Source organism: Aphis gossypii, chromosome 2 (genome assembly GCF_020184175.1).
Source record: "Aphis gossypii isolate Hap1 chromosome 2, ASM2018417v2, whole genome shotgun sequence".
NCBI lineage: Eukaryota > Metazoa > Arthropoda > Insecta > Hemiptera > Aphididae > Aphis > Aphis gossypii.
In genome coordinates, this window is record NC_065531.1 from 6341516 (window position 1) to 6367613 (window position 26098).

At 29.0% G+C, this 26098-nt stretch overlaps 1 protein-coding gene across 1 annotated transcript; it reads right to left on the reverse strand.

Annotated features, from left to right (window-relative positions):
* Positions 1–2553: 2553 nt before the first annotated feature.
* LOC126549999 (uncharacterized) lies at positions 2554–4733 on the reverse strand. Its single transcript, XM_050200689.1, has 3 exons — positions 4131–4733; positions 3351–3846; positions 2554–3248 (listed from the first exon to the last, which is right to left on the reverse strand). Exons 1-3 carry the CDS (start codon positions 4629–4631, stop codon positions 2767–2769), a joined length of 1479 nt encoding a protein of 492 aa, XP_050056646.1. The 5' UTR covers positions 4632–4733; the 3' UTR covers positions 2554–2766.
* Between the last annotated feature and the right edge of the window lie 21365 nt (positions 4734–26098).

Here is a 26098-nt window from a genome sequence, read left to right on the forward strand (position 1 = left end):
GTAATATGTACTTGCGCGTATTACCATAATATTATGCGCGTGTAAAAAATATATAACTATGTGTGTATAAAAAAAAAAAAAAAAAAAAAACATATATAATAATAATATATTATACCGTCCTCGGAAATATTCACACACGTGCATGTATTTAATTAATATACGAAAAGTCCGGTGGTCGTCGCTGGCGTTTAATTGGGTGTTAGTAGGTACACACACACACACAGGTTGCATATAATATACAGGTGTATATATACCTAGGTATTTACGCAGGGCATCTCGTCCGAAATGCGCGTGAGTCTCGCCATACGGATATTATAATAATATATTACAATACATAGTGGGTGATTATTTTATCGCGAATCAGCTGATTTACATCTTAGGAAAATACGATGAGTTCTTGTGCTCTTTACCTACTATACGATAAAGTAATATGCATATTTGTTGTGAAAACATTTAGGGGTTTTTTACAGTTTTCTATTGGTATTATTAATTATTTCAAGAATTTAAAAATGCATGACCAAAGGTTCATGATAAAATATGTATGTCAGCTTTGTTGGCTGTTTATTAACCGATGGTTAGGCATGTAAATTTCATATGTATTATATAAAAAAATATAAACTTCAATTTTTCAATATAATAAATTATAATATTAAAAATTAATTTTAAATATATTTCATAATAAATAAAAATGAAGTGAACCGAAGTTAATAGTCTGGAATTTCACCGCTTGATTATAGTTAATCCTTAAGTATTCACACAGATTTAGTAAATGTATATTTATTTAAATTTACTCATTTTAAACTTAAACCATCGGTTGATCACAGGGTTGAAACAACACCGCTCTAGAGGGAGTTATGCACATAACAATTGCCTAATAAATAATATACAATTATTATAGTGTTATATTATATACTAATCAATTAATTAAATACTAAACAATATACCTATAAAACCTATAGATTTAAAATATGTTTAGCTTTATACAAATCATTTTTTTTTTTTTTATAATAATCAGATATATTATTATTTATAACCAATAGTATTATAAAATGTATTATGTATTGTCGACTGATAGTTTTGAATGCATGTTCCATGTATAAAATATATTATACTTTGTATACATTGTCATATAAAACTAAAAATCTTATAAAATTACGTTAATTTCTAGTCTGTCAATGATAACATTATCTGTTTGATGTTTTAACACTGGATCAGTGGTTTTTTAAATAATTAATAATTTCTGTTTGCATAGAGTTTATCATTGATGGCCTCCATTTCCGTTATTTTTATTTTTATTATTTATATTACATGTATTCACGAGCATATTCATATAGGTAGTATCTGCTTATTAAATTTACGTCCTGTACTTTTGCTCGGATTGTATAAATATTCTGTAATTCTGTAAAAGAAAAACGGTAGGTATAGCCAATTTTTAACCATGTTTATATACTTTTTGTTACTTTTATAAATAAAAAGTAAGGAGATTAACTTAAATATTAAATTCAACTTATATTTTTCTATACTGATTTAAAGAGTTGAAAACATTATAGTTGTCTTGACCAGTCTCGATAATAATACACAACTGCGGCTGCAGTAATTGTTTTCTTCGCCGTCGTATTATAGCCGACTTACGGAGGGGACGTTTTTCTAGTGAAAACGTTTTAATTTAAAACACTTTGGAAAAAAATAACCCGTGTACAGCTACATATAGATATAGAAGCATACTGATAATATACCTGTACAATAACAATTATTGTGTGCGCGCAACGCCGCGAGACGACCTCCACCGATGATGTCAGGTGGCAGCCGCTCCGGTATCTGGTATACCTACTTGTACTTGCTTATAGGTAGATAACCCCTTCGTGATCCCCATTAACGTCCAATTATTGTAATCGTGCCGTCGTTTTCGACCTGATAATATATTAACATTATTCTGTGGGCGTCGGAGGGAGTAGTCCTGTAATTCGACGACAGTCGTGCTTTTCAACGACGAATAAACTACCTGCTAATAATAACTACAGTGGTGGCGGTGACGTGAGGTGCGTTTTAGGAAATATTATTAACTATTTGTCTCCGCCACCCGCATCGCAATATCTCGACTGACGGTCGGTTATTTGTGGAAAGGATATCTGCTCGTAGGTTCGATCAAAATACATCATTATACTGTGGTCATCGCCGCCATTTACCGCGGTTGCGGTCGCGACCGGCGTAACCGATTGGAACGTGGTACGTTCAGCAGCTCATGTACATTGTAACTAGTCGATAAACGAACATGGCCAACTTTAAGTTTCTAAGATATATGCTCATATTATCGGTTTTATTATATAAGGTGAAGATATACACAATATACTATAGCCACTAAAATATTTAAATATTTAAATATCATTTTTTATCGTCATTTGAACATCTATGTTTATATTTTTTCATAAAATAGTTAAAAACAAAACAATACAATATTGTAAAAAAAAAGTTTGAATTATAATTATATTGTTTTGCGATTAATCAATCGAAATATTTCTGCTATGGCGTTAGGAAAAATGTTCACGACCCAGGTACATATTTCGCTCAGTAGCCAAAGGGCACTATAGTTCGGGGTACTCCTTCCCTGAACTGGTTGACAATTCGAATTAATTTGTTGTTAGTTGATAACCGAGTACTCTTAATGTGTTAACAGGTATCGTGGACCGAACTGGCGTACAGTACAATCCGACAGAGATTCTTTGAAACATCTCCGGCCGTGTTTGGAGAAAAAAAAGTAGCTATGAGCTATTTCAACACCAAGCGGGAGTGGAATAGTTGTTTAACTAAAAGTAAGGCAATTACAAGGGATGATTGCCCAGAGAATAACTCCTGATTGATTTCTATCCATTGCGGATTGCATGTAAATGTGATGAACAAATCTGCTGTACCATAATGACGAACATACGACATGGCATCTTGAGCATATTCGTGCATATGCCGAGGGCTTCCGATGTATGTTGCTGGAAGAATAGTCATCCGACCGACATTCTGTGCATTTCCATCAGTATTAATCGCATCTCGAAGGTGAATATACTCTTCAGATCGGAGTTTGGTTTGATTCAACCTGATGAATGTTAATCTCTCAGTTTCAATTTTAACATACATGTCAACAACATATTTGTGATATAATCGCCGACATTTCAATATGTGATTATCTTCATTTTCCCGAATCATTAGGCGGTATGAATAATAGTTCATTGAACTGACTTTTTTGTTGGTTTCAGAACCTGTAAATAGATTTTGTTTTAATAACATTCAAATATAAAATTAAAATGCATAATATAATGACTGAGATATTATCGCCATAGCTAAACTAATATTTTAGTTACCTGCAATGGGATTTATCATTTTTATTGAGAAATCGTAGCCATCTTCGCCTTGCCAAAATATAATGGGATATTGCAGTGCATCATATGAGCGGTGTGTTTCCTTTATACGTTGTAATTGATCATTCCGACGACGTAAAACAATATCACGGGATTCCAAGTTTTCTCCAACTACAACGATAGCAACTTCATCAATAGTTGGTGCATTAAAACGTCTTGTATGTTGACCTGCAGGTGTTTTATCAGCTCTGATTAGAATTTTGTGATTATCGGATGGCATCAGGTCCAGGGCAGTTTTAAACAATATAATCAATTGATTGTGTTGATGAAATAAAGTTTGTAATTGTTCTACAATAGACCTCTTTACTAAATTGTTATGTGCACAACGCAGATCAATTTCTTGTGGTGAATTGCCCATAAAATAAATTTGCAGGAATTTGTTGTCGCTATCTGACACTGGTAACAGTGAACCTGCTCTGTGATATATTTGCCCTTGTATCTGTAAATAAAAAAAAAATATTATGGTGTGGTATAAATTAATGGATTGTCGGTGATCAAACTTAAATAATATTTGATCTTAAAAAGTATATTTTTAGTTTTAACTAATATCTATCAAATATAAAATATAATAAAAGTGTCACTGAAACTGAAACACCATATAATATGATGACTAAGTGATATATTTCGTAATGATTAAGAAATTGAAGATTAGTGACACATCTTAACTTTGGTGACAGAAAATTTTGTTCGCTAATAATTATGAGTAACTGCTATAATACATACCTTGAAAGTTGGCATAAAATTTTCCCGAACTACATTTGTTGCCCCAAATGAAGTCATTTGAAAGCAATTGTTATATTGTTGGATATTTGTCAAAAAGTGTATAGAATCTGTTCCTATTCCTGAAACCAATGAGTACAATGGTTCTGGTGGTGGATCCAATGGTATCAATTTCACTTTACCATTTGCGCAACACAATCCATTGGCTTCGTTTTTGTATTTTAATGCCTTACAGTGTGAGCAAACCGAGTTCATAGAACCAATAACAACACACTGGTAGTTACTGTAGTCAATTGACACATCGTAACTGAAAGCAGCTCGATTCAAACTTGCGCGATTATTAGTTGAATTTCGCGTTCGCACTTCACGCGTTTGTGATATCCGAATTCTTTCACGTTCATTTCGGTCGTCACGTTCTTGAGGACTTTGGTTAGATCGGTAATTAGCTTGGTTGGTAGCATTTCGGGTTATTCTACCTAGATTGCTCCGTCGTATAGGAGGCATATCAAATATAAATTATTATGTTTTTAAGGTCTTCCCAGGAATTTTTTATTATATTTTATTCAAACAATTAAATTGAATAAATATTGTCTATAATATTTCCATGGCAACACAAAAATATTATAGTTTTAATTTATTTTTTATATTTTGACAGTATCGGGTTCAAATCAAAACCTTGCTATAACATTTTAAATAAATTATTTATTTTATTTAAATGGTTGCCATTGACTACCAAAAATAATTTAGTTTACTATTTGCTGGACAGATGGCGCCTCTGTAATTTCATCACCATCTCGTCATATTTCTCAAACCTGATAACTTTTTCAAATTTTTCGTCCGTAAGAACCTTCTCCTGGCAATTCCGAACAGTTGAAGAAAAAAATCAGCCAAATCGGTCCAGGGGTTGTTTAGTTATGCGAATACCAACACATTTTGCGATTCATTTTTATATATAAGATATGATAATTATAATTAGAAACTTAACGTAGTATCTGAAAACGACGCTATAATTACCGTGAAATGAGATATTTTGCATAAATCTCTCCTAAATTTTAAATTTGTAAGATTAATTATAATACATTTTGCCATTTTGGTAGGTGAACAAATTATAATTAAAATTAAATATTAATTGGTAGAAATTAATATTTATAAATTAAATTGCTTTAAGATAATTAGCTTATGTGTTATAGGACAACTATTTTGTTGGTAAAACGGTTACAGAAGTTTAAGAATACTTACAAAGTCGCAATAGTAAGAAAATGAAAAACTACTATCTTCTGCAGAGTAAAATAAAACAAAAAGGTAAATTATTACAATGTGTACCACATGGTATAGGTAAATGGATATTACGTCTCTTACAACTTAAAAATAATAATATAATATAAGATTAATGGTTATAAAAGTAAAAAAACACATATTTTCGAAGCAAATAAAACCCGCATAGAATCGAACTAATATCACATAGGTTAATATCATAATGGCATACGTTAGTACATGACATAAACATAATATTTATTGATACACTATAGTGTATGATTATGTTTTTTTTAGGGTGTAGTATTTTTGTCTGGTAAAAAATACTGTGTACCTTTACCTATATAATATAATATACAAATATACACAGGATTTTTGCAATTTTAAATCCGAAATAATGGGTTTTTTTTCTAACAAATCCCAAACCGTAAACTATACATTATTATACTATTACAATCATATATATAGAACCACAACGTAATATGATTAATATACGCTCTGAAAACTATACGTATTTAGTTTTAAACGTATTATATTTTAGAATGAATAATAGAAGAAAAAAGAGACGCTACTATGAGTATCAGAGTAAGTACACTATTTCGGATCGAGGGCATATTAAATATTTCTATATTTTAGTTAGTATCAATTGTGATTGTATCTATTTCAAATGAGAATGACACACTATGTTTTCTAATATCAATAAAATTAATTTTTTTTTAAATGTTGATATAATAAAAGGTTAAGAAGATATTATAATGTATAGGGTTCTATAATGATTTGAAAATTGAAGTAATTGATTATAGTGTCTATCAGATTTTTATAATTTGTGAAAATTTACCAAGTGCAAGTAAGTATATATATTATACATATATATTTTTACAAATGATAAATGTTGATAGATAATTATTAATTACTAAAATGTTTAAATCATTATTGCCCGCCAATATTACCCAAACCCATTTTCAATGACCTATTATTTTAGTATACAAAGTTAAATTACTCAAAAAGTGTTAACTTGAATTGTTATTTTAATGTATCATAATGTTAATTACCCACAGAATAATTTGTAGCATAAAACGAGATTCTTTTTTGAAAAATAGAAATATTTTCATACTTAGAACACTCTTTAGGTAGAACAAAAATCTCAAGAATTCGAAAATATGTTTTTTTTATGTACATCTAAAAATATAAAAAAATCAGATTGTAAATAACTACATTATTAAAAAAAAAAAAAGTGAACATACTTTATAAATCATATAACAATTCCAAAAACAGAACATTACAAATCCTCAATATACTTAATACAGTAAAAATTGAGTGAGCAGGCTCTACATTATATACATTTAACAGTTCTTCGTGATATTTTCAAAAATTACTATTTAATTTAGATATGAAAAACTATTGTTATTGTCTGAGTTAAGTGATTAATAATTAATAACTGAATAACCTCAACATTTTGATCATATTATAATTTATAAATTCTAAGCTAATCTATGTATCAGAAAATAACATTTTTCCTTAAACTAATGGATCTATAGATTTTCAGTTTTTCTCGGATGATTGTTATTAGTGAACTTTTTATATTTTTCAGCTATTGTTATTTCTACTGCATTTATTATAATTTTGTAAACAAATTATTTTAATTATATTGCTCTGTTGTTTAACTATTTTTTTTATTTTGAAGTTTTACTTTTTCCTTTGATATTGTAGGATTTTTTTTCATGTTTACTTTAATGTATAATAATATATATTATTTTAACGTTAGAGTATTCGGAACAGTTTAAAGACGGTTTGTTTTTAAATAATTTTTAAAATCAGTCGCACTAAGAATATAATATACAATATTAATAACATTAACCTTACCTATATAGTTGATACATAATTACTTTTATAAAATTGTTTCTCTGCTTATAAAAATAATATTGTTGACTTAATTATATTACCTATATATTGTTATTACAATAATACATATTGTATACTTACATGCATAATGCATAATATTCACAACGAATTTTACGGAAAATTCAGTGTTTACCATTTTAAATTTCCATTGAAAATAGTTATTCACACTATAGTACGGCGTGAGGTTCATTTCTCTAACTTGACCCTATTGGAATTTCGAAATATTTTTTTTTATCTAATTACATAATACGTTAGTGTCATTCGTTCGTGAATAACTTTGAATTTTATTTCCTTGAGTGTTAGGAATTTTAGACGAACACGGGACCAATTAGAACAAACGGTACTAATGCAACACAATCAGATGAAAAAAATACTTCCGAAATTTCAATATATGGTGGGTGCTAGGGAAATGGATCTCGTGACGTGTAATTACCACGCTATTATACTGTACGAACACATAATAATAATTATAATATCCGACGGTAAAGAAAATCGTTTTGAAACGCGATCGTCGAAACAGACTACGCTGGTATTATAGATACGATAGTTTCTTTTATCCGGTCGAGTCAGACGACGATGCGCGCGTCAAGTCTCCTCCGTAGACGCGTACGTTCGGGGTTTGAAAAGACGTCCGAATTCAAACTATTACTATTTCTATAATACACGAACGTTACGAAACAGAACAACAAAATAACAAAAACCATTGGAACGAAAAGAATAATAATAAAGAGCGGAGACGGACGGAAAAATAATAAGAAAAAAAAAACAAAACAAAACAGATCTCACCGTCTCGAGTAGGTTAAACGGTTTGCGTATACATATGTGTGTGTAAGTCAAGTGTACCTTACTCATATAATACACACACACACACACACACACACCACACACACACACACACACACACACACACATGAGTTATATTGTACGTGGACGTCGAGAGTTTTCGGTAAGTATCGGTGTGGGAAGGTTTTGACGCGCTATCCGGCCCAGAGATTAATTATCGCGAGACACGGCGCTGCAACAGCAACACACGCAGTGTTATATACATATTATAATATTATATGAGTATGCAGTTGGCGCGCGCGCGATCCTCGTCGGCGGTGGCACTCGAGTCCACAAACGTCGAGTTTGACGTCTTAATAACGTTTTTTTATTATTTTTTTTTATATATATGTATACATTATGCGCCGACAATTTTGTATACCATCACATCAACGAAATTTCTATATTGTTTCATATTCAATTTTATGTGTGTGTGTATGTTCAGACGATAAAATGCAGGTAGCACAAACCGACTCTCGTAGATGTAATATAAATTGATTCCGTTTATGCAATAATAATCAGCGTGTGAACTGTAATAAATTATACAGATATAGAGTGATTTTACCTTCACTATCCTATATAGTTATTTCTACATGAAGTTTTGTGCTGATCGAAATAAATGTATAGTACACGATTTGAAGTGAAAATAATGTGACATTTTTTTGAACGAAAATCGAAGTGAATTATTTATTTGTATTTTAAGTTTTCAAAATGCGTGCTTTCGATTTATTTCTTCGAAATATTATATATATAGTAAAAACATATTGCCAATATACAGCCAATAGTTTATTATTTATAAACATTCAAAGTGTAGATGAGCAAGGTAGGGATATATTGTGAAACAAAAACCCGCGGGGTACGTACCATTCCGTTTGTATTACCCAAACTTTATAAAGTATAAACTTATAAATAATAAACTATTGCCGGTTCAATTTTCAATATTTATTATAAGCGTTTCATCAAAAAGTTCGAAAAAACATTCCACTCAAAAATACGGACTTTAGAGAAACGATTGCCTCGAGGAAAAAGTACAAACAATCTAAAACGTTGTACCTACACTATTTCATGATTAAATAATGTGTCTAACCGTTTTTGTCTAAAACCAGAGAAATATTTAACCTTAATGTAAGACACTATAGCGTACGATCAAAATAAATACACCACATTATTTGTGCATTATGTACACGTCCTACATGGTATGGATATTCGTTTATAATATTTACAAAGTTCGTCAAACGCCTTTAGACGGTATGTATAATAAATATGATATAGGTTAGAGGCTTGCATTATAATATTATGTATGGTAATGTGTACGAAAATTTTCCGCGCATATTACTTTTCACCGCCCGGATGTACACGCGGCTTATATACGTACATATCCCCTCAGGAATCCTAACTATTCCGGTATTCGTCGCTCCGCATTAGCGTTGCGTTATTTTTTTTCTTCCGTCCCGACACACCGCAAAATTTGGCTTGAACTCGACAAATAATAATAGCAGTAATTATTATTTAAAAATTCTTGGCAATATTTTTATTATTTATTTCTTTAAACTACTATAAAAAATATGTACGTTTTATTGAAAAATGTTTCAAAATGACTTCAAATTAAGAAAAAACAAATATTTTCAAAAACATTCATACTTTGATAAAAGAATCATTTTATAATTTGTATAGTATCTATAAACCACATAGTAGACGATCGATTTATTTACGTTCGAATGTGTTCTTAAACTTTTAAATGTCGCTGCAGGGAATACTTGCAGGTTTGTGATGGAGTGGCTTAGAAAGTGTTGAATGACGTTAGCTTCTACAAAAAGGAGTAATGAAAGTTTTGCATCAGATCGACAAAAAAAAAAAAAATAAACACAATAGTTACAAATGGTGATGTGGTTGGCAATTAGAACAAGATATATGTTCACGGTATCCCTCCGAATGGGAGAAACTTTGTACGAACCACCGAAAGGGTCAACGGCGGCAGCGTCGTCATTGTAGTCGGAAACTGTTTAGAACACAAATAAAATTGCTCTAAACAATAAACAACGTTTTAATGAATAGACCGCATTATTAGTGAAATTAATGGAAAACAGTATATTATCACAGAAAACAACAGTATGCGCATAAATAATATAATAATAATAAGTACAAATGTAATGTTAAGTATTTGGAAACCATAACAATAAAACGGTTTTTATTATTATTATGTAACGACGTTTTGTATACGTTCGAGTACTTCATTGCAATAATATTATACGTAACACGGACTTATTGTTTGTTCTTCACCTTCCTCTATGCTTAACGTATCAACTTCTAGAATTTTCTGCCCATCATGAATTTTATCAAGATATTATATTACTTTTAATAAGTTTAATTCAATTCTTGATCCTATATTCATTATCACTAATTCACTTAATTTTAACCGACTCCTTTGTAACCTTGGACCCTCATCACCCACTTTTACACATTTTCCACAACAAAATTTCATGTTTTATACAATTTGATAGCTCTTACTCGTACTCACTCTCTCTTACTTTTTATACAACCTCAGATAGGGTATCTGTTTTTCTCTTTGGTTTCTTTTCTGTTTATCTTTAATAGTATAATTAGTAATACACTAATAGTAATATCTAAGTTTAAATTATCTTTTTTAGCTTCCATAAAATTACTTTACTCAAAAACTTAAAAACATCTATTATTGATTCTTCCACACTTTTCTCCCTTATTAAGTTGAAACTGCTTTCTACAATCCTTAGTACACAACTAATTATATGTCAAACGAACCAATAATTAATATATTATATAAATTCAGATGTACCTAAATATACATTTTTAATAGCAAATATATAATCTATATAATCACTTTATATCGCATTGTGTACTATATTCAGTGCAAGGCTCGTTTTTATAATAAAAATAAATAAATAAATAAAATACCATCAATTTTATGAAATACGTTCTACTTGTGATATAAAAACGTAAAAAAGTAAACCAAATCAATGATTTCATTGAGTGATAACTGACAAGATTCCGCAAAATAAATTTATATAAATCACTGTATGTAAACAAATATCATCATTATTGTTATACTTATTTTTTTTTTATAAAACATTTTGCACCCTTAAAAGTTAAAATACCATATCATCTTAGAACTAAATAAAATTATAATTTAAATGATATACATTAAAGGTTAGAAAAAGATATTCAGTATTACTAGAATATTGACTCCCTCTACGGCATGTGGAATTTGTGAAGCCAAGTGATAATTCCACCAATCACATCATTTCAGACTGATAAAAATATGCTCAAGAGTCAAGATCTGATTGAATACAGGATATACATATATCTCATAATATTGACCTGAATTTGAATCCAATCACCATAAAAATCTATATTTATAAGAAATTAATTGTCTTGATCAAACTAATTTATATACTTATTTAAAATAATAATAATAAAAAAAAAAACAATTGTAATCTAACATACAAGTATCTATTATACAAATATAAAAACCATTATGTAAAGTAAATATTAACAATAATCCACAGGAGTATATTATTATGTTGAAACGTTATCTTTTACAGTTAAAAAGAACGTAGAGCATAATGTACACTGAGAATTGATAAAATCAACCCAAATTAAAATATCACATCCCATTCCGAAAGTACTTATATGTGGACACCGGTCGTGTATAGGTATGTAACCAAACAATATTTCAGTTCACACGGTGCGTTTTTCATAGCCTACGCATGGACTACATTAAAATGATTTATTTAATTATATACTGGTTATTGTAAAACAAATATTGCCAGTGAACAGATACCGTCGTATTGTCACAATTCGTACTGATTACCATTTATCATCGCAGATAAATGGACAAATATAAATTATCATCATATTATATTATAACTGTGCGTGCAACAAAATCATACAGTTGACCGTTATTCACGTGAATATGGCATTTGCCATATTTTTCAGTATTTATTCATAATATTTGATACTGTGATTTTTTTCCGCCGAATTTAAATTTTGAATTTTTTTTAAAAAATAATTGAATATATTATATATAAAACTAAAAGTTTTAACTAATAGATTTATGTACCGATGTTTTGTGGGTTATATATTATACCACCTGTTGCATAGCTGCATAGGTACGATTGTAATTTAAAATAGTAAAAAAAGAAGCAACAAAAATAAGCTTTTATGTGAACCATTAGTTGTTCACCAAAAATTTAAATATAAACTTTTTTTGCAAAAGCAAAATGTAAGCTAAAATAGTACACGTGAAACGTCGTTATTGGTTGTCACGTAATAAAAGTAGCATGTCTATACCTATATTAGTAATTTACTAATTTATGATGTAATTGGTGTAAGTAAAATGAAATAATATAATAAGTGTAGGTAACTCGTATATTATAAAATTTGCTGCAGCTGTGATGAGTGATAAGGAAAAAACAATTTGCAGCCCATCTATTATGACCATAGCATATATAAACACCTAAACTCTATTATATAATTAATAAATAATGATAATATAATAGATTCTCTACGTCCATGGTTGAGTGAAATGAGTGTTTTTCAATAATTTTATTCATTTCTAGTATATACATCGTACACATAGTACAATAGACTCGTAAAGTATACTAGTGAATACAGTCGTAAATAGGGGTGAATTTAATGACCAAGCTTCCCTCTAAATAAATTCTGACATTTTTTATTAAACTAATTGATTATAATTAGGACTGAGAGCTACACATGAATTCAATGAATTAAAAAATCTTAATAATAAATGCATTTAAACTTTAAAGTCCTATAAATGTCAGTATAAAATGAAGTATGAGTAAAATTGAGAGTTATTAGGATTTATAAAATATAAAAATATATCAAGTGTAAGCTATTTTAAATTAAAGACATTAATAGGTGTGACATACATACAGAACACATAAAATATTTATAAAATGAAAATCAAATAATAATTTACAAAATATATTATATTAGAAGACTAAAATGATGTAAAAGCGTATCGTACTTTTTGATATTTTCTCGCTTTATGAAAAAACCACGAATCATAGATATAGTTTTGCAGCTCCGCTTTTTAGGTTTCTATGTTAATATAAATTATGTTGATCATAGGTTCCTAATGGTGCGAATTAGATATTTTAACGTTAAATTAGAATACTTTAACGTTATAACGAAATTTATCTAGTCTCAATGCACACTGCACACCCATGTTAAAATAAATGGATGGAAAAAATTTAAATTATCAAAAAAAAAAAAACAAAATAAACGACTCAAAAAGGCTAAAAAGACCCCAATGGAGTCAAAAATGTTAAAAAATACAAAATAAAATCCAATATAGAATTTAAATTAAATATCTAATTCAATGTTTGTGTTAAAGAAGGTCTATTCTCGATAAACAAAAATTAATGCAGTTTTCGGAAAATTCATAACCTTTGTCACAGTAATTGCTTAGTTGAAATCAAAACTATAAGCACATAGTCATATGTAGTTGTGTTTATTCTATACTTACATTGTAATTGGGTAAAACTGTAAAAGCGTTAAACTTGCTACCGAATGCATAGCGAGATTACAGCAGATTTATTTACATTATATACCTACATATTACATTTTTCATTACTTCTACACAAAATATACTTCAAAGTATCTGCCACCTCTCTATCTGAGTCTATGCCTACGTTTAATAATAATTATATGTATATAAAAGCGTACTTTACACAAGACGATAATAATATTGTTTTATTTCTCCGCCACAGTCTATCTCGCTAACTCTTTTTCTCGTTCACTCTTTCTCTCCCTCACACATGCGCTGTCTGTTGCTCCGCGGTGGCCATTGAAATCGGTTTGTATGATAAATAAATTAATATCGGCCGACGTGTGTGACGCTCCGCTTTATATGTATAATAATGTTTCTATATACAATAATATGTAGGTACCTGTGTTGTATATAAAAACCCGGCCGATGTTTATTCCCATTATATTATTGTTCGCGCAAAGGCCCCGAGGCACCGTCACAGCCGCCACCGACGACCATTCATCACGTAATTATTATTCGAACGCGTTATTCTACACCACACTCGCCGCGCATATACCAACGTGTATTATTATGTATTATAATAATATTATAATAATATATACGCCGCGTAGTATAGTCTTCTGTATCTATTTACAATAATATGTAGAGTATCGGAGCTGGTGTAGCCGCGCCATTCTTCACGTGTAAATAATTGGATTTACCGCCGATGAAAATCCCCTTTGAGCGCGCACTAACGACGTTTGAGTACCGTTTTCTCGGATTAATTGATTCGATTATATACGAACGCCACAGCCGCGCCGTTTAATAGCGCGTTAAACGCCGCGCGACAACAACGTGGACCTCGTTCCGCGAGTGATCGGGTTTTATATTTTTTTTTTAAACTTAAAGTTTATATATATAGTACATGGATTCATAAAACATTAAATAACTTACTATCGATTTTCAGAGCAATCAATACTGAATGGCAGCAATGCGTAGTTCTAAATTCTATCCGTGGTTATTATAGAGGTACCGCGTGTTTGAGATAATAAGTAAACCGGGTAGTACCCATTCGATTTATTGACAGGTACTCATCTAGGTGATGAATGAGAGGTGCCTACTAAAATATCAGTTTATAGTTGTTGGTTGAAAGGAAAAAATTATTTTTCTATGTATAGATAGATTTTTTTCTAATTCCGGGCGTTTACTTCTTATAATCCCACTTTTATGGAGACGATTTGTCTACTTTAAAACAAACGATCAAAGAGTTCATCAACTCTAACATAAGATGTACTTGTATTAATAATTATACAAAAAAAAAAAAAATTACTTAATAGACAACAGTAATAGTATATACTCGTAGTATAATAAAAATAGTGCTGATTTATTAAACATTATAAATTTAATTAAAAATTTAATCAATTTACGAATTTATTTATTTAAAATACGTTAAAAAAAACTCAGTCCCATTTTCAGCTGGTAGTATAATAAAATAGACGAGATTGTGACGTGTGAACGTGGTCCATATAAGTTACCTCATAGTATAATACATGACGATCGGTTCACGTTGTAATTATTTGTTATTTTTATTCTCGTATTTTCAGATCGTCAACACCTTATTAGAAATATGCGAGTCGTAGATGCAAAGCTGGAAAAAATGCAATTGTTATCGTTATTTAGGTCGAAATTTTACATTGGTCAGCTGTTAATCGAGAATACGCTCACGAACAAGCATTTCGAGTTTTGAATTGTAAAATGATAAAAGTAAGAGCTAAAACGTAAGTGTCACACAAGCCCGACATTTCCGATTATTATTATAATACGTCCAATATACCAGTGTCATGATATAAATATACCATCATCACTTATTTGAGGATCACCAAAGAGAACGTCATAATCGCATTATGTTTCAGTCTTAGTGTCTTACAAAGTACTAACGTTAAAACACAGCAAACTAGCATTCAGTGAAATAACCTCCTCTCACACTATATCTACCTTTAGATACAATAAGTATATTTTATTATTTTAATATCCAAAAAAAATATTATAATAACTATATAAGTTATATCACTGATTTTTATTCCATTTGTTGTTTTTGTATTATATAATTTATTCAGCTCATATGTAATTTATTTGTTCCACATGAAATCAAATCTAAAGATAAGATAATCAATAATTTTATTTATATCACATAATTGGTTTTTTAACATTAAATTTTATTCTAAACTTGATCGTAACTAAATTCTATAGACAATTAATTAAACAGTGACTTAAGTCTTAAGGAATGACAAAAACAGTATATAATAGTTTTAAGTATTTAACCATAATAAGGATGTACACAGAACGTTTATAATAATAATAAATAATAATATATTTCAAAAGACGTTTGTATCCCAAATTATATTATACATAGTTTTGAGCTTCAAAACTATAATTTATATTTACTTCGGAAGTCACTTCAAATTACTTTTGCATGATATAGTGGCATTATATATGTCTTATATTACAAAATTAATTTATATTAAAGTACATACATAATAATATGTCATCACTGCTAAATGTCTGAGAGTAACAGCACATATACTGTGCATATCAGATCATTTGTATTTCTATATTCTACAACAATTATTTTAGTTAGTTATAGCATTTTAAGAAGTAGACGATAATTATATGTTTCTCTTTGTAAGTAATTAAAGAATATTAAAAAAAATAAAACTTACAATTAATAGGTACCATGGCACAATAATTATAAATATAGGAACAATCTTGGAAAATTATAACGCACTCGTAAGTACAAAAAACTATAGTAATTATAATAAGTATTAAAATATTTAACAATACAAAAAAAAATCCTTGAAAACGGTTTTTTTTTTGAAAAATTTCTATAAACATGATTGTAATAACTTTAAGATCTTAATAATTATAATTGGGTTTTCGTGTTGAAAAATATATATATCTCCTAAAATTTGGTATAGTTATTAAGACACCCGCTTTAAGTATAGTTTTTTTCAAATTGTATAAAACAAATCTTATTATTTCACTTTTTTTTAATGTCTAGAACCCTGGGGTTTATCGAAGTTTAATATTAATTATAATAATTTATATTCAGTACAAATTTAGAACTGTAACCACTATTAAAAAAATACGGGTACAAAAATAAGATAGCATAATGTATTTTAATAATAATATTGAGTAGAGTATAGATATGTTTATAAACAATAATCACTAGTTTGAAAGAAAGAAATAACTTAAATATAATATTCAAGGGTATTTACGTACCTCTATACAATTAAATTAACAATTAATATAAAGAAAAAAAACAGATACTTATCAGTGACATATGGAAATAAAATAAACGACATACACTTGTTCGCAGGACAAAGAGGAATGATTCATTTTGTTTTTTTTTTTTTTTTGGAAAATAGGTCAGTATACTTGAAAGGATTAATATAGCTTATACGTGTTCGCCATTTCCACGTCAGTTTTTTGTTTGTTTTTATAAACACCACTATTGGGTTGTATACCAAATATGAATATGGCTGAACAAAAAACCTTTACATTGAATATTGATTGAATTGTTTGTATGGTTAAAAAATGATTCTGTTTTACTATAGAAACTCTTATTTTTATTTTACCGAATAATAACAAACGATTTCTCTTGATTAAAATACAACAAATTATGCAACGTAAATATTATATATAGTATAGTATAGGTAATTCTTGCACCTATATCATAATATGCTCCCTTAAGCATACATTTCGCTACCCTTTGTTTGACGTATAATTTTTTCATGATTACCCAGTGTATTGTATCCTATAGGTACCTGCCTAGGAGTCAAAAGTTTTCTCACCCCCCACTAAAAATAACCCATCGTTATATAATTAATAGCTCCGTAACTCTTAATGAGTTATAATTAAACGCCATTTATTTTATTTTAGACGTTTTAAATTCTTTTAAAAGTTTTTAACTTGCAGGTCCGAATTCGTTTTACTAAATTGCGTGTAACATATTTTTACTAAAAACTTTGTCCGTATTTTAACTTTTACACATTTTTTTCTTTTACATTTCTGAGTAAAAAAAAACTATGTCCTTTATTAATTTCTTTAAAAGGCGTTACTGTAAATAATAATAATAATTAATGATAATAAAAATATTTTTACAAGTCTGGGAAGATACGAGGTTCGCCGGTACGTGTATCGTTCCGTTACTAAAATTGCTTATACAACGCATAGTGTCCACATTTCAAACTCACCATCAAAGCTCCACCAAGCGATACCCATCGGATGTGGACCTGCCATCACGCTCACGGAAATCTCAATTTCGCATGGAAAGCGAATATAAACAGCATACGGTCACCATAACGACACTCTTATTATATTATATATTTTATTTTCATCGACGCAAATTCGACGTTTTACCCTTAAACACCTGCGGCACCGTCTGACGTTCAATATTATTTTAATATATATAATATATATATATATATATATTTAAAGGTATCTGGACCGAAATATGGACCGTTTCGGCATTCGGCGCCATTTATGTACAACACATTTATGCGATAAAGTCCATTATTTATTGGATCCCTCGAACCAAACGATATTTTCGCATATATTTTTTTGGCGTGCAACTCCGAGAGTGCATTATTATATTATATTGCATAATAATATATAGATAAACAGTGTTATGTGTAGTGCCCATTCCGTTAGATCGGTTCGGTGTATATAATATAATACGGTACGTCGTATAAACGCATTTCGCCGGTAACACATCACCACAAAGCCAAACACGAAACTTTATTTTGCATAATTTTGCATAAATATGGACTTTTAAATTTTACAAGTGCTCTTTCGAATATGTTCATAAACTTCAAATATACTATGATTAGCATTAGTGATTATTCGTGATTTTTGTTACAAAGCCCGTATGCCTGTAAAATGCATACATAATATAATATAGTATATTATATTATACATAGGCATGTATTACGTATAAATGTATCATAAAATATATTATACTACGATGAAAAGTTATTTATATTTTAATATATAGAGCAGCATAATATGTTAATACGCTGTGAAATAAATAAACGGTAAAAATTTAGTTTTCATTCTATTAGCATGAATTAAGAAAATAACTATTGGACTTCTCTATACGAGCATATTATATTATTTTATATTAAAAGGCTAGATTAAGTGAAATTATTGATAATAAATAATCAATTATTGTCGTTATATAGCAATTGACGACACTTGGAAAAATATTAAAATAGTGCTAATAAAAATATAATAAAAAAAACTCCAACACGTATATTTCGTACAACGGATTTTAGCGCGATATATTAACATAATGATAAAAAAATATATATATATTTCTCGGACGTCACGAGAAGTTTATAGCTATACCAGTGTGTAATCATATAATATATTTATTCATCATCCGAGTGCTGTGTGTGGTCGTTATGCACATCACAGGGATGATATTATTATTCATTTCGTATAGTAGTTGCGTCAAGTAGTATATTATAAAATTTAAACTGTACACAGTAGCCTCGATATCCAGGTGATCACGTACGTATATGGTAACAGGCATAACCTGTAATTTTTTTCTTTTAATACAACATTATTATAATCGTGTAATTTATTCTAAAAAAAAAAAAAAATGTTAATACCGCATCTGCAGTAAACGTATTTTTCTTATATGACAAAGTGAAATGATTTTTTTTCATGATTATTGTTATTAAATATGAACGATCTGAAAACGAATAGATAATAAAGTATTATTATAATCACTCGTTTGAATACGTCTATTGGCTTATAAACCGTTATAAACCGTATTCATAAAATCGTACACCTGCCCAGTTCTTATCCAATTAATATTTTGTGTAATAATCAATAATTGCTTATGGCCTGTTAGATACTGTGATATTATATTTTTAGTATTAGGTAAATTGAACAATGTCGTGTAATTATAATATTATCATCATGATCAATGGCCATTTTTTAATATTGTTAATATAAAAATTACCATCCACAATATGTATGTTTTTGTATATTACTTTTGAAAATCATAATTATATCGTTAAAAAAGTTCAGAATTAAGTATAAAAAATATATTAAGTTTTCCATTAGGGTATTATATCATTATATTATGTTTCCTAATTAACTGGGGAAAACGAAATGTATGTTTTAATAATACGTCTTCTATTACTCACCGTTAGTACAAACTAGAAAATAAAACTTCGTCCGATGATGATTAAAGTTTAATATACTATTTCGCAAATTAAAAATAATATAATTATAAATGCGCTAAGACTGTGCCCGTGTTTTCATCGGTTTTTGGCCACCCACACTATGACACAGACATGTGACGTAGAGAGGCTCTGTACAGCGATTTTCTCACGGAGATAGTTATAATCTCATAGTTTACGTAAAATAACTTTACGAAAATAATACTGATCAATAATAGTAGGTGTTTGTGAAAACTGGACTTAGATACACGCATATTAGTTTTTAAATATAAAAATTTAGATTTAAAAATCAAAATAGTAAAATATCCTTACATGGAGAAATTATTAATATTGCATGAAGTTGTTTTTATTTTATTATTTTTTTTTATTGAGTTGGATTAGTTTTATAATTAACGGTTATACATTTATTTAGTTAAACGGGATTTTAAAAAGTTCATGAATATAGTTTGTGAATAGTTTAACGTTATTTATTATTAATAAATCGTGCCACATCGTTATATATTTTCGGGAACGACAGTTATAATAACAAATCATAGTACATCGATATTCTCAAATATCGAAAATACCGTCAGCTCTAAAGCGGTTGTGGCTTTTAGTACCGTGATTTTTTCCACATTTTACACGTCTCGGAAAGTGTGTGAAATATTCGAATGAGTGATCGATACCTCGAATCATGCCGACCCGGAGGTGCGACAGTATATTATCTTACGGTTTGACTCTGATAGAAGTATTTGATACACATACCTGCGTTTACTATAGCTGATAATATTGTTATTCGGAAGAATTACTATATAAATATAGTAGGGCGTTTATCCAAAAATATTTTAAGGATTGTCGTATCTCATAGCTTTTCTATAACTCGCCGAAAACAAAATTAATCAATACAGAACTCGATTCCTGGGTAATTGGAATCGAATACGAGCGTAAATCACGAATGACGCAATAAAAAAAGCTATCGTATAGTTGTTTTACGTTTTAAAAAAGCAAGAAATATATTATAATATAAAAGCAAATAATCGTATACCGGAATTTCGTAAGAAGAAATCGAAAGTCCTCCGATAAACCGTTTAATATATATATACATATACCTACGAGCGCACTGTTAGCATATGCGAACACTATTATAAAGTACATTACTATAATTTACATCGAACTGTCGAAGTAAGCTCGCGTAATCCGCATTTGTCGTCATCCAGTCTTATAACCTCGATCGGTGCCCGCGCGGTAATGGGAGAAACGCGTACTTACGTCGGAATCAATCGCAATTCAAATGTCCGCAAAGAATAAAAAATAAATGCACACATTATGCGGATGGAGTGTGAAACTGTATTTGCCGTTCGACAACGATTCTCGCAATGACGACGTGTAAGACGATTTGACGTAAACCGCTTTAAACGACTCAGGTCTGGTTGAAGAAAGTTTCGTTTACCGATGAACCATTTAATATCATGTTATATTATAATACATACCTATGTCAGACTTTAAAAGTCGGAAAAACCTGCGCAGTCATTGAACATAAGTGTGATATTATAATATTATATTATACGTATGTATTTATATTTCACGTATTCAATGTATTGTTTATTATCATCATTATCGCTAGGACAAGGGGAAATTTTTTTTATTGAAAACCGAGGGCTTTATTATTTTTTGTCTAGTCCTCGACGTCACAATAATATAATAAACATAATCGTTATTAATTACTACTGCCCTTTTAAATTTAAAAATCGTATTTATTGTTTTCGATTGGGATCTTTTTTTTTATGTATAATACAATATTTAATACACCATCGATGATTTTTGAAGATTTGTCGTAGCGTTGTAGTGCTGTGACGTTCGTGACGTTGAGGGTTTTTGAGGTACAGATATGAACGTAATAATAAAAGCCCCGTGTAAGGATGAAAATTTGAAAGTCAATTGAAACGCTGATCACGTAAATTCGTTTCGACTATATAACAATAATTGGCCCCTTTATATTTTTTCGATGCTAAGGCGACCGCGAATACGGCGGGCGGCGAAGACGGAGGAAAGTCTGAATACGAAATGAAATGGAGGCCGACAGAAATAGTTTTTTTTTTGTTGTTGTATTGTTGACACAATGGATTTTAACTAACTCTCTTAACACTTTTTCCCCCATCCAATGTCTTTCTTTCGGTTCCATACAAAACTTTGTTCGCACAAATCCCCGGGACCTCGCTGTGCGGTGCAGCAAAGAGGCGACACCGGATTCGAACGAACGGAAGAGGGAAATAGTAACTTCATCTACGGAATGAAAAAAAAAAATAAATAAATATTTAAGCCACTGCTTGTTCGGCGGCGGGTTGGTCGGGGAAAAAATAAAGAAAAAAAGAAAAGAAAACGAATGAATAATTTATTACGTACAGATTAATATTTACATTTTCATCGGTGGCGTGAGTAGGATTGGAAACTGCAATAATGAAAGAGAATCGGACCGAGACTCAAGTGTCGTGGCAATAAAATTAAAATAATACTACGGAGTGAAGGGGGGATGGCCGTGACGTGGAGAGGAAAAACGCATTAAATCATTAATATAATCAGAGATTTAAATTTACCCGATTTTCTAAAGCCAATGGATTGTACACGAGGGAGCCGGACGGCATAGTTGTTATTATTATTTTATCTGCAGTTTTTTTACCTTTTTTTTTTTTGTTTAATTCAACTTCAAAAGTTTTCATTTTACAATATTTTTTCAAAAATAATTACTTGACCGTATTATCCTCGGTATAGAGAAAATCATTAGATAACAAAAAAAAATCGTTTCATTTTATACAATAACAAATTTTATTACAAATCGTAATAATTATATTGCTGTACAACAAGACATATGTATAGTTTTAATTCCCGAGATATTTTTTCGTCCGTGAAGTTGGAACCCTAACGTTGTAAAAAAAATAAATAATGAGTACCTATTATTACTATTTTTGTCAAATGTTAATTTGTCTTAACTAAGACCTGGAAGCAGTTGTAATCTTAAATTTTCTTAGCGAAACTGGAATCTCGCTTATAATAAGTACATAAAAAACCAGTAAGGTCGATTTTGTGTCATATCATCTGATTGATTTCAAAATGTTGGCAATTTTTGAAAACTATACTTTTTTTTAAATTTTCAAATACGTCCATCAAATATTATAAAAAATTAATTAATTATATCATTAGATATCATTCCCTTTTTATACTACCTCGCCATCATAACTCTATGGGTGTAAGGGTGTAACCATTTGTTTCATTCCATATTACACTATTTTACTATATTTGTTGTTACTGTTTAGTTTTCACTTTTCAGTACATGAGGTTAGTCATAAATTTTTAATCGTTATACTTACTCAACTTGTATACATACATAAATAGTTCACTAATAAACAATATATACATAAATATAATTTAATGTAATTCAAAATTCATAAAAAAATATATATATATATAAATATACTGATTTGCCAATATTCCAATTTTATTTCGATAGACTAAGTAATGGTTTTAACCTATCTCGTAATATTTTAATGAAAATAATTTAACAGTTTTTTTATTTACAAATAAATTCTTAAAATACATTTTTATTTATTTTAAATGTATTTGCAAAGTATTATCATATTTGTCGAATTGGTCGGACAAAGCATAAAAACTAACTTTATGGATACAGATCTACTTATTATATTCTGTGCAATTCCGAATCAGTTAAGAAAAATTACGATTACAGCTGTCTATTGCGCTCCCGGGTTTAAGTAAGACGAGAATATTTGATGACAACAGCAATAATACTCAGTATACAACGAATATTATAAAGTAATATAATATTAAATCAAATATGAAGTGTGACTGTGTGGTAAATATTATATTCATAAAATAATATAAACGCAATAAAATATAAATTATTTAAGTGCATATATACAATACAGTACACCACATACTAGTTAAATCTGCGTTTTATTCTTTTCTTACTTAAATAATAATAATATTATATTACTTGTAGTTTATCCGTATGATATTATAGAGTATATATTCCGAAAATGTTCAGACATAAATAACTAAACGAAACTGATGAGGGTATTATTGTTAAATAATAATATTTGAAAGTTGATTACTAATAACTTATTCAAACGTATGGGTTTAGTCAAGCTTAGTACAAGTTTCATAAATCGAATATTAAAAACTAAAAATATACAAACCCTGGCCATAGATAAAATTATTGTAAACACTAAATTTAATCTTAAAAAAAATATTGTATTGCAATAAATTGATAATATGGCTACAGTATAGCTAGGACTTATTTATTTATTATTATTATTATTATTATTATTTTTTTTTTGAAGAGATAGTTGGTAATTTTTCACAAGGAATAAGTTTAATTAGAATCCAAGTTATTTCACACATTTTTTATGCTGATGGCGACGATATCGTTGATATAAAAAACACTTTAGACTATTTAAACCTTCATACGAGTTACGATCTTAATACATTTTTGATTTTCCTAAATTAGGGACTTCTCATAATCAAAAATCCACAAGGCTACGAAACTTAGTTGCTTATTACTTATTTTAAAATACATAAATGTATATAAAAATACCTTACATAATTTGGTATCTGTAAAGATCTAACTTTAGTTTCATTTTTGCATTATTTATTTTTTTAACACGATCCTAGTGGCATATACGAGCCAAGTCAATTGGATATTATATTTATATTATTTTAAATAAATTTTGGAGTATTTAAAGTTTACAATTATATTTTAAATTATTTGCATATATTAAGATTAAATAAACACTTACATTATTTTAGACTAAGGAAGTTTGTTGTTCTTATTATGAAAACAGTATTTTATGGATTTTGCTTGGGTCCTGGTTGTGAATTTGTGTTATTCTGAGAAATGACTAGAATATTATAAATTCTCTCCTCTCTTTTTCGTATGCCGCGTCATTCGATGAGTATATGCTTAACTTTGATGAAGGTATCGCGGCTCATGCATGTGACATGCATGCATATCTTTTCATTAAATATTAACGAATGCGGTGCGTGTGACCTATTCTGTAGTGGTTAAATCAATTTTATTGATTAGCAAACTGGTGTGATATTGGTATATTTTATCATTTAAAATTTAAATGTAGTTAATACTGCAACAGTAAGTTCAATGTACGTGTGTGTAATGGTATGTTAAATTTTAGTTGATGTAAAACAAAATATAAGTCACAAAAACCAACTTATTGATAAAAAATTATAAATCAATTTGTATTTTTTTGAATAGAATTTATGACTTTTACTAATTTTAATATAAGCATTATAATATTTAATATAATATATATACCTATAGGCTATAAAACATTAATGTATTATTACTTAGTTCTGTAACAAATGCATTTTATAAACTTTTGAAATTATCAAACATCTTATAATTATACTATTATAAGTTTATTTTAAAAGTTAGTGTTTGGTGTAGTGATATGAAAAATAGTTTTTTTTTTTTTTTGTTTTTATTTATTCAAACTGAAATTATTATTATTCAATTATACACAAGATAGTGATTATTTTTAAACAGTTTAAATATATCCACTCAGTTATATACATTACTATTTTTAGGGGCTTGACATGCTTCAATACTAATGTTGTTACAAACTTACAAATAATAAACTCATCGGTTTTAAACTTCTAAAATGCTAATCTACCCTCGCAATCTTTTGTTTAGTTATAGCTTCATTTATTTGTTAATTGCATATTTAAACTACGTGTCGTTTTAAAATAGGTATCTGTAAATAAAAAATATCAATAAATAAACTATTAAAAAAAAAAAATGAAATAAAAAACGGTATATGTATGTCTAACTATTATATAATAATGTATCTATTATATTAACGTAAGGTTTTTGTCAAATGTGTAGCTATAATCTTGATTGACTAGTTAATTAATTTTTAACCAGTTTAATAATATTTCAATAAACAACGAGTAACGATTTGTTCCTTTTAACGAAATATGCATACCTACTACATTTGCGTGCATATATAATATAATATTATTATTATTATATATACATATAAAGACCGCAAAGACGAGAGTGAAGTTGTGAAGTTTCAGTAGTGGTTTTCCGCGTGAATATCTCATTACTTCCGGTTCTGAAAAGCGCAGGTGGACGCTGGACATGTATAATATTATACGTTATTATTGTATGTGTATAAGATATATCGTCGACCGCATTAAACCCCGGT

What these genes read in the sequence shown, in the direction of transcription:
- LOC126549999 (XM_050200689.1), bottom strand. Translation starts at nt 4,631, where the DNA reads ATGCCTCCTATACGACGGAGCAATCTAGGTAGAATAACCCGAAATGCT. An exon ending in ATTTTATGCCAACTTTCAAG is followed by an intron (nt 3,847 to 4,130) that starts GTATGTATTATA and finishes TTTTATTTACAG; the next exon opens with ATACAAGGGCAAATATATCA. An exon ending in AATGATAAATCCCATTGCAG is followed by an intron (nt 3,249 to 3,350) that starts GTAACTAAAATA and finishes ATCTATTTACAG; the next exon opens with GTTCTGAAACCAACAAAAAA.